This window comes from Pituophis catenifer, unplaced genomic scaffold (assembly GCF_029215685.1).
Source record: "Pituophis catenifer annectens isolate HBS135680 unplaced genomic scaffold, rPitCat1.0.hap2 SCAF_2, whole genome shotgun sequence".
Classification (NCBI taxonomy): Eukaryota; Metazoa; Chordata; class Lepidosauria; order Squamata; family Colubridae; genus Pituophis; species Pituophis catenifer.
In genome coordinates, this window is record NW_027256882.1 from 286,944,455 (window position 1) to 286,955,744 (window position 11,290).

An 11,290-nucleotide genomic window follows, 5' to 3' on the forward strand; every position below is an offset into this window, starting at 1 on the left:
GGGAGAAGAAAAGGACAATCAGAAGCAAGGTGGATGAACTCAATTATAATGGTGATGGGTGCACCATTGGAATAACAGGTTAGGAACAGGTCAACATGGAAAAAATCTGCGACCTACAGGAGCTGACACTGACTTAAATGGCCCATATGTAATCTGTCAATCAATATGCAAAGACCCATCTCCCTTTGAGAGGTCTATATTGCTGTGAAAGTGGAAGAAAAGAGAAGATGACCAGCAACAAGGCAGATGAACTTGGTTATAAATGATGGGCTGCTTATAGATAGATAGATTGGAAGACCTAAACAGATCATCATGGAGAAGAATTTATGTAATACAAGGACCCGATTTCCTTTGAGAAGTCCATGATGCCGGGAAAGGTGGAAAGGAAGAGCAGAAGATAACCTAAGGTGGGTTGATTGTCATAAGTGATGGGTGCATCATTAGAGGATCTGAAGGACCAGGTGAAGAGGGATGGAGAAAATCTATCTGTACCAGTCAGTCAACAAGACTCAGCAATGAGTTCTTGGCACATAATGAAGCATTTCTTTGTTTCTATAAAATGCTAAACCAGGTTAGTAGAATCGCTCAATGTCTATGGAGATTCTCAGTCATCCAGGTCGTGGTTGTCCCAAAGGTGCTTTTTTTCAAGAGGCAGCTGGACTTTCTGGTTTTTCTTTGAAGACGTTTCACTTCTCATCCAAAGAAGCTTCTCATCCAGAGCCGAAGAAACTTCTTGATTGGAGAAGCAAAACGTCTTCAAAGAAAAACAAAAAAGTCCAATTGTCTCTTGAAAAAAAAGCACCTTTGGGACAGGTTAATAGAAGTTTTTTGGGGTAGATCATCCTGCTGTTGGGAGTCATTTAAGATTGGCTGTCTTGTGCAAATCCACAAAGTGGGATAAAATGCATTAATGCTGCAAGGGAGCCTTTTAACCAAACAGGCAAGGCTGCTGCTGCTGCTGCTGCTAACACCCCCAGGGGCCACCAGGGGCAGCTCAGAGAGTTAGAAACCCAGCGCTGCTGCCCCCTGGTGGCCACCCATAATATTGCAGGGCAGCTCCTTTAGCGAAATTTTGGGTGTTTTTTTACCTCGTTAGCATTCCAAAATTTAAAGACAGGATAAAACGTCAAAAATAAAGTGTCCCCGTCCCCCCCTCAGCCTTGCAGAGCAAAGATTCTCGCACAAAGGACCCCACGAGTCTTTTCGCTCGTTTTTATGAGGTAGAAATCGAGCCTCCACCCATCCTAGCGTCCTCCTAGTACGCCAGAAGCGTCAGAAATGAGGACCCAGGTTGTTGGGGACGACGACGACAATATGTTGACTGGGTAAACCCCTTAGAGGCGGCTGCAAAGCGGTATATAAGTGTTAACTGCTATTGTAATCCATCGTCGCCCGAGGGCGCCAGGTTGGAGAAGCGAGGGAAGGTCGAGGTTACGGTCCATCGCCCCGCTGGCCCCGCCCTCTCTCTGGCGCGTATGGGTTGGGGGCGTGGCTTCCACGGGCCGCCCGCTCCCCGTTCAGTGACGTTCCGTCCGCCCCGCCCCCGCCACGTTCCGGGCGCACCCCGCGCGTGCGCAGAGAGCCTAAGCCGGTGGCGGCGGCGCTGGCGCTGCCGGAATGGCGTTCACGGTGTACTCGTTGCTGCAGGCCGCGCTGCTCTTCGTCAACGCCATCGCGGTGCTGCACGAGGAGCGCTTCCTCCGCAGGAGTGAGTCGGCCGCAAAGCCCCCTGGGAGGAGAGGGGAGGGGAGGGGTCCCCATCTCTGGGTGGGGGCGGGGGGAGCTTAAGGTGATGGAGGAAATGCAGGTAGTCCTCGAGTTACGACCACGATGGAGCTCCCCAAGTTTATGTTGCTGAGACATGCATGAAGGGAGTCTTTGCCCCATTTTGCGACCCTTTCTCGTCACCGTTGTTAAGTGAATCGTTGCATTTTTTTTTAGTTAAGTCACATGGTTGGTATAGGTCAGGGTGGGTTCTAAATTTTTTTACTACCGGTTCTGTGGGCGTGGCTTATTTTGTGGGTGTGTCTTGGAGGTCATGTGACTAGGTGGGCGTGGCTAGCTGGTCAGTCGTTTCTGGAAGGTCCTCGCACTTACGACTAGTCCTCGCACTTACGACCGGACTTATTTGTTTGCTTTTAACACTGATCAGCTGTAGGGCGGCCCTTTGAAGCCCCACCGCAAGAGTTTAAACAGGTTTTTTCCCTTTAGCCATCAGCTGGGACTCAGGAGGCAGCAATAGATTGGGGGTGGGACCAAATAAAAGGTAAGAATAACGTGGGGGTGGGGAAGAACCGGTTCGGTGACGTCATATCGTCACTGCTACCGGCTCGGCCAAACCGGACCGAATCGGGAGGAACCCACCACTGGTATAGGTGAGTCTGGCTCCCCCATTGACTTGGCTGGTCAAAAGGTCGCAAAAGGGGATCACTGAAAACTGTCGTAAATATGAGTCAGTGGCCCAAGCCTCTTGAATTTGGATCATGTGACCATGGGGATTTGGGGGGGTGTCATGTGATCCACCTTTTGCAACATTGTGACAAGCAAAGGTGGTAGGGAAGCCAGATTCACCCAACCTTGTTACTGACTTAACAACTGTATGTGGGTAAATGAATAATAAACAAACAGTAACAAGAGTTGGAAGGGAACTTGGAGGTCATCTAGCCCAACCTCCTGCTCATGCAGGAGACCTATGCTAGGGATTCGAACCACCAAACTGCAGATCGACAAGCTTAGCTTCTGAGCCATTTAGCCAGGCTCTAGATCAGTGGTTCTCAACCAGTGGGTTGGGACCCCTTTGGGGGTCGAATGACCCTTTCACAGGGGTCGCCTAAGACCATCGGAAAACAAATATTTTCAATGGTTTTAGGAATAATTTTATGGTTGGGGGTCACCACAACATGAGGAACTGTATTAAAGGGTTGCGGCATTAGGAAGGTTGAGACCCACTGCTCTAGATGGTTATCCTTTTCCCTCAACACTGTCAAACTATTTACTAAGTCTGCACTACTATAGTTCCCACCACCCATCTCCTTCCACTTATGACTGAATGACTGTAATTTTGTTGCTTGTATCCTTACGATTTATATTGATATTGTTTCCTGATTGCTTATTGGTTCCCTATGACTATCATTAAGTGTTGTACCTTATGATTCTTGACGAATGTATCTATTCTTTTATGTACTCAGAGAGCGTATGCACCAAGACAAATTCCTTGTGTATCCAATCACACTTGGCCAATAAAAATTCTATTCTATTCTATTCTATTCTATTCTATTCTATTCTATTCTATTCTATTCTATTCTATTCTATTCTATTCTATTCCCTCTTCTACATTGTTCTCCTATTCTGTTCTGTTCTGTTCTATTCTATTCTATTCTATTCTATTCTATTCTATTCTATTCTATTCTATTCCCTCTTCTACATTGTTCTCCTATTCTATTCTATTCTATTCTATTCTATTCTATTCTATTCTATTCTATTCTATTCTATTCTATTCTATTCTATTCTTTGAGAGCTAAATACCTGTATTATGTAAATAATACAGGTACAGTGTAAAGTCTTAGCACTTAAGATGATTCCTAGTAGGGTAATGAAACAACTGCCAGAAAACAACCAGAGTCCACAGTTTCACTCTGAGCTGCAAATATTCTCTTCTTTTGCAGCAAGCTACAATGTTGTGCAAACTGAATGTTTGTGCAAACAACTGAACTGTTTGGTAACTGTCTGTAACTACTACACCTGCACTCTCTGAACTTCCAGGTTGCCAAGCCGCCAAATTTTGACCACGTGACTGGGGTTCTTTAATGACTGTGTGAGGACAAGTTGTAAATCACTTTCTTCGCTGTAACTAAATGAAGGATGTGTAAGTCGTGGAATACTTGTATTTGCCAGTTCCCACAAACACATAGTCCCTCGAATTAATAACAGTGACCGTTCAAAGTTACAACAACACTGAAAAAAGTGACTTACAACTGTTTTTCATACTTATGACCATTGCAGCATCCCCATGGCCACATGATCAAAATTCAAGACACTTGACTCATATTTATGACGGTTTCTCTGTCTTGGGATCATGGGAACACCTTTTGCGACCTCCTGACAAACAAAATCAATGGGGAAGCCAGATTCACTTAGCAACCATGCTGCCGACTTAACAACTGCAGTGATTCACTTAACAAATGTGGCAAGAAAGGTCGTAAAATGGGGCAAAGCCCACTTAACAAATGTCTTACTTAGCAACAGAAATGTTGGGCTCAATTGCGATCGTAAGTCCAGGACTACCTGTACCTTTAAGTTTGTAGTCAAGCTCAATTCCCATCCATTTTCTCGGATGCTGTAGAGATGTGGTAGAACTGGATTCCATGTGATCATGTTGACTGATGGTGATGGCTGTGACTTAAGTCCAGAGGCTTCTCCAGAGAACCAAGCCATGAAAAGGTGATCCTAATAAAGAAATCTTTATTGGTCTTTCCACCTTTGTTACTGAAGGAATACTAAAATACGAGTGGACTGGACTGGACTGGAATGGAATGGAATACAGAACAATGGTGTGAAAGAGAAGAGAAGAAGAAGAGAAGAGAATACAGAATAGAGTAGAGTAGAGAACAACGGAGAATAGAGAATAGAATACAGAGTAGAATAGAAAATAAAATAGAGAATAGAATACAGAGTAGAATAGAAAATAAAATAGAGAATGGGATGGGATGGGATGGAATGGAATGGAATGGAATAGAGAACAATGTAGAAGAGAAGACAGAATACAGAGTAAAGAGAAAATAGAATAGAGAACAATGTAGAAGAGAATAGAGAATAGAATAGCAGAATAGAATAGAGAACAATGTAGAAGAGTGAATAGAATAGAGAACAATGGAGAATAGAATAGAATAGAATAGAGAACAATGTAGAAGAGAAGATAGAATACAGAGTAAAGAGAAAATAGAATAGAATAGAGAACAATGTAGATGAGAATAGAGAATAGAATAGCAAAATAGAATAGAATAGAGAACAATGTAGAAGAGTGAATAGAATAGAGAACAATGGAGAATAGAATAGAATAGAATAGAATAGAATAGAATAGAATAGAATAGAATAGAATAGAAAACAATGTAGAAGACAAAATAGAAAAGAATCCAGACTAGAATAGAAAATAAAATAAAATAGAAAATACAATAGAATAGAATAGAATGCAGAAGAATGGAGAAGAGAGAATAGAATAGAATAGAATAGAATAGAATAGAATAGAATAGAATAGAATAGAATAGAACAGAGAATTGAATTGAATTGAATTCTTTATTGACCAGGTGTGATTGAACACACAAGGAATTTGTCTCCAGTGCATAAGCTCACAGGGTACATAAAACAGCAAGTAATAGATCATAGGTCATAATCATAGTTACAATCATTAATCATAAAATTACAAATAACAATTGATAAATCATAAGAAACTAATAGGAGAAGATAGTAGGAAATCTGAGAAGATGAGAAAAGATTAGAAATGAGACAGTGCTGTGGGAGTTAAGTGTTATTATTAAATAAATAGTATTTTAGTATAGAATTTTAAACTCTTAGCATTCTTTAGAACACTAAAATTCTGAAATAAAGCCAAATGTATTCTAGCAATTACTTCTACTGCATTCAAGATTTAGGAGCTTTCTGATATTTATCCGATTTAAACAGTGGTGCTTCTCAATAATGATGGGATCATTTGGTATTTTAATTTTCTCTGATCAGTTTTCCATGAAGAACTAATTTTCTGCTGCTTTTCTGATTCCTGGAAATTCTGTTCTTTGGCCATTATGAATGTTCTGGTTCATTTTATGTGTTCATTTCTGTTCGTTTTGTTCATTTCTTTGACGTTTAAAGAAAGAATTAGGAATTTCTCTATTCATTAGGTTTGGGTTTGAAACGGGCCTTTCCTTCTAAGAGAAATGATCGATTTGTATCACTGACGTTCGCTTTAACCAAAAATAAAACTTCTCCATACAGTTGGCTGGGGAACAGATCAGGGTATCGGAGGATTTGGAGAAGAACCTGGAATTAAAGGGCAATTAATGAATCTGATCCGATCTGTACGGACGGTTATGAGAGGTAAGATTGACATATTGGTACAAAACAGTTGGGAATTAATTTCCTTCCCAAGTACAGGTGGTCCTCGCCTTACAGCCATTCGTTCAGTGACGATTCGAAATTACAACAGCCCTGAAAAAAGTGCCTTATGACCCTTTCAGTATCCCCATGGTCACGTGATCAAAATTGGGATGCTTGGCCAAATGGTTCATATTTATGGCGATTGCAATATCCCGGAGTCACCTGATTACCTTTTGCAACCTTTTGACCAAGCACAAACCAATCTGGAAGCCAAATTCGCTTAACAACTGTGGCAAGAAAGATGGGGCAAAACTCACTTAACAACGATCTCACTTAGCAACAGAAATGTGGGCACTCAGTTGTGGTTGTAAGTCGAGGACTAGCTGTAACATTTTTTTGCTTCTTTGAATCAGTCTTGGCTCCTTGGAAGGGCTAGGACAAATCCATGCAACTTTCTTGGTAATGTTTTTTTGGAAACTGCCTTTGCTTTCTTCCTGGGCTGAGAGGTGGGGTGGGGTGGGGTTGTCCAGCTTCACGCCTAAGGCAGGACTAGAACTCACAGTCTTCCTAATTCTAGCCCAGTGACTTTAACAGAGACACCAAACTGGCTTTCCCCAAATAACTCGGTTTTTGTTTTTTTTTAAATTTGATTTATATGCCACCCTTCTCCGGAGACTCAGGGCGGCTTACAATTAACTAAATGTTAATACTCTACTAACATTTGCCAGGATAATTTCGCATTGCTATACATTAATGGCATGTTTGATTGCACGAATGCATCTAATCTTATGACAACTTGCATCTAATGACCTGCTCCATTCCGAAGAACCGAGCAGGTCATTAGCAAAGATTTATGTTATTATTCATAAGCTCTGTACGCTTTTTAGAAGAAATTTGGGGGAGCATCATTGCTTCCCTGTTTTCAGATCTCTTAAATGTTAGTCTAAGAGCTCTCCTTTTTCTAAAGAGTAAAAGATTCTCTAACCATTACATCCTTCATGGCCAAATCTATTTTAATGACTTATTCCAGCATGCAGTAAATATAATGTATTTAGTCGGCTTTCGCTTTGCCACTCAGAAAGCATGTCTTGCCTGGATAAGTGCATGATATCATAATGCAGTGTATATTACTACATACCACGATAATAGTATAATGTTGCACAAAAGCCAAAGATGCTTCTTCAAGAAGCAATTGGACTTCCTTTGTTTTTCCTTGAAGACGTTTCCCTTCTCAACCAAGAAGCTCAGTTCTGAACTGAAGGAGCTTCTTGCATGAGAAGGGAAATGTCTTCAAGGAAAGAAAAAAAAAAAGTCCAGTTGCTTCTTGAAGAAGCATCTTTGGGACAACCACAACTTGGGTGACTGAGAATCTCCATAGGCATTTACCGTATTTTTCAGAGTATAAGATGCACTGGAGTATAAGACGCAGCTTAGTTTTTGGGGAGGAAAATGGAGGGGAAAAATCTGCTTACCAGGTATTCATCTGGCTAGCATCCTTAGTATGGTCAGCTTCAGCACATTACCGTATTTTCCGGCGTATAAGACGACTTTTTAACACATGAAAATCTTCTCAAAAGTCGGGGGTCGTCTTATACGCCGGGTGTCGTTCTCCTGTAACCAGGCGGACCAGCCCGAAAGGCTCTGACGAGCCTTAGATGGCTCTGACCATCCCAGCTGAGTTGCCTGCTAATCAGGCAACTCAGCTGGGATCGCCAGAGCCATGTAAAAGGAAAAAAGTTTTCCCCCTCCAGCTTGCTTACCTTAGCTGCTAGTCGCAATGCTTGCCTTGCTTTGCTTGCCTGAATCCATTCCATCAGCCAGCAACTCCCAGCCTGTAATCAAGCAGGCAGGGAGTTGTGGATTTCAACTCCCAGAATTCCTCAGCCAGCAAAGCAAAGCTGGCTGAGGAATTTTGGGAGTTGAAGTCTACAAGTCTTAAAGTTGCCAAGGTTGGAGACCCCTGCTCTATTGGGTAAGTTTTTTTCCCCTTTGGAAGCTTTAAAAAAAATAGTTAATTGAGGTTTTTTTTAGTTGTTCTTTTTTAGACCTAGTCATTTAAAGTTTAGGAAGTTTTAAATTTAGCTTTCATATAAAAATAAAATAAAATAATATTTGTGCAGCTTTCTGAGATTTAGTGTGTTTCTGTAGTGTTTCACTCTAACTACACAAACACACAAAATCTCACAAAGCTGTATGTGGAATTTTGTGTGTGTAAAGTGTGAAAGTTGGGTTTTTGGGCTTTTTGTGGCTGTGTGAGGCTCCTGCTTGTTGCAGGGGCCATTTTGGGTCTAGCACAGCTGCTTTTACATTGTGGGTGAGCCACTTGTGTTGTGTTGTGTGTGTAAAGTGTGAAAGTTGTTTTTTGGGGCTTTTTGTGGCTGTGTGAGGTTCCTGCTTGTTGCAGGGGCCATTTTGGGTCTAGCACAGCTGCTTTTACATTGTGGGTAAGCCAGTTGATGTTTTTTTAATTTTTATTTAGTGTGCGTTGGAAGAGGGGTAGTCTTATACAGTGAGTATAGCCCAAACCCTATGTTTTAACAGGAAAAGTCGGGGGTCGTCTTATACGCCCAGTCGTCTTATACACCGGAAAATACGGTAGTGTGCTGGTTTTTTTATCCCCTGCTTGGGGATAAAAAACAGCGGCTAGGACACAGCTAAGAGGAAGCAACAATGAGAAAAGCAGGCAAAGCATGGGAGATCACTTCACTCGTTAGCAGCTCGTTAGGGCTGGAAAAAAACTTCGAAAAAGCTACATTCGGAGTATAAAACGCACCCAAATTTTCAGCTTCTTTTAGGGGGGAAAAAGGTGCATCTTATACTCCCAAAAAATACGGTAGCTGGGCACTAAACTTTTCAAAATAGAAAAACTATTCTTCGACCTTGAACCAATATCCTTGGTACTTTTAGCAGCTGTTGCATTTTTTGTTGTTTGCATGATTTAGCTCCCATTAAGCTGGGTGCTGTATATTTAAAAAGCAAGAAAGAATATAAACACAGATGCAGATAATTTATTTTCAGAAGACAAGCCATAAAGGTAATCCTCAACTTAGCAATCATGCATTTAGCAACTGTTCACAGTTAAAACAGCACAGCACAGTTAAAACAGCACTGAAAAAAGTGACTTATGACCAACCTTCACATTTATGACTGTTGCAACATCCTCACAGTGAGATGATCAAAATCCAGGCACTTGGCAACTAGCATGTATTTACAGTGGTTGCCGCATCACAGGCAGTGGTGGGATTCAGCCAGTTCGCACCACTTCGGGAGAACCAATTGTTAACTTCCTGAGCAGTTTGGAAAACTGGTGGTTGGAAGAAATCATTAGGGCAGAGAACCAGTTGTTAAATTACTTGAATCCCACCACTGATCACAGGGTCAAAAGCAATTTAGAAAGATTTTTTTTTTTTAAGCGAACTTTGTCGTGGACAGTTTCATTAAAGTGACATTCTTGTCCTATTAAGTCGTGTTCTGAAAAATTACCAAAACCACAAAAGGAATGGAGAAAGAGAAATTGTGGGTTCCCCCCCCCCTGAGCTGTTCTTTTGAGTTTAACACAATAGGCTGTTGTTTGAAATGACGCTTTTCTTTCTTTTCCTTTTTTTTTCCCCCCAGTGCCATTAATTGGAGTGAACACAGTGACAATTGTGCTGTTGTTATTATTTGGTTGAAATCATCTTCAGAAAATCTGGATAGCGTCTAAAACGAACAGACTGCAGACCGATTTGCACGTGGGATCCAATCTGAGCTGCTGAAGAAGCTGCATATTTTGTCTCAATAAAAATGTCGTTTATATTTATTGTATTGCTTAATATGCACTCCGTTTCATTAAATCCAATAATTAAATTGAACCAGTTTTTCTTCCCCTCTACATATTGTGGCAAAGGTGCTATTCTTACATTCCCGCAATGAGCCGCAATGGTACAGTGGTTAGAATGCAGTACTGCAGGCTCCTTCTGCTGACTGCCAGCCACCTGCAATTTGGCAGTTCAAATCTCACCAGGCTCAAGGTTGACTCAGCCTTCCATCTTTCCGAAGTCAGTCAAATGAGGACCCAAAATTGTTGGAGGCAATATGCTGACTCTGTAAACATCTTAGAGAGGGCTGTAGAACACTGTAAATAAGTCTAACTGCTATTGCTATTCCTTTAAGCTTGGGGCTGAAAAATTCAGTCACTGAAGAGCCCAGAGTCAACACATGAGTTCAGGGTACATACAGGTAGCCGTAAACATATGACCATAATGAAGTCTGCCCATTACAGTCGTATTTTGTGACAGCTGTAAAACAGGACGGTCATGTGACCAACCCCATTTTACAACTTATTTTGTGGTGGTGGTTAAGTGAAGGTTGCAGTGGTTAAGCAAACCAGTGGTTGACTAAGGAGGCAGCTTTGTCAAAAACCAGAAGGAAGGAAGTAATTTGGCAAAGCCATCGTAAAATGCAGTCATTGGCTTCTGGATAATTCCCATTAAAACCAAGTATCGTCTGACTCCACCTGATTTTCCACTGAGGCAAAAAAAGTGGGAAACTAAATAACTGGACAAGTGATCGTTTTACGTACCTCAGAATTGGAAGTAAGAAGTGATGGCGATCCGAAATTCCAATAGTTTGGTCCCCTTTGTGGTCTTCTGACTAAATTTTGGGTGCTTGGCAATATTTACGATGTTTCAAAGGTGCTTTTTCAAGAGGCAACTGGACTTAAATTGTTTTTTTTTTCTTTTGAAGACGTTTCGCTTCTCATCCAAGAAGCTTCGTCAGCTCTGACAGAACAGCCCTTCCATTCCCTACTGTCAGAGCTGAAGCTTCTTGGATGAGAAGCAAAATGGCTATAAAAAAAACAAGAAAGTCCAGTTGCCTCCTGAAAAAGCACCTTTGAAACAACCATGACCTGGATGACTGAGAACTTCTCCACACATTTACAATAGTTTGCAGCATCCTGTAACTGAAAAACAGCCGTAAGTCACATTTTTCAGTGCCCTTGTAACTTTGAATGGTCACTAAATGAACTTGTAAGTTGAGGCCTATCTTTCATAGACTCTTTAAGGATTCTACTGGTCTCGCCTGGATCTCAATTTGGCTTCCTGGGTTCCACTATCTAGCTTCCCTCTCAATCAAGTTCTTCCTGCAACCACTGTGTATTCCTTGAACTCTGAGGGGTTCTTTCTCGCAACCCCTGGATTTGCACAAAACACTTGTCAGC

At 41.6% G+C, this 11,290-nt stretch overlaps 1 protein-coding gene across 1 annotated transcript; it reads left to right on the forward strand.

Annotated features, from left to right (window-relative positions):
- The first annotated feature begins 1,558 nt into the window (after positions 1-1,558).
- On the forward strand, positions 1,559-9,961 carry IER3IP1 (immediate early response 3 interacting protein 1). The gene is made up of 3 exons (XM_070938949.1): positions 1,559-1,708; positions 5,989-6,090; positions 9,706-9,961. The coding sequence occupies exons 1-3, from the start codon at positions 1,618-1,620 to the stop codon at positions 9,759-9,761; spliced, it is 249 nt and encodes an 82-aa protein (XP_070795050.1). The 5' UTR covers positions 1,559-1,617; the 3' UTR covers positions 9,762-9,961.
- Positions 9,962-11,290: the final 1,329 nt, after the last annotated feature.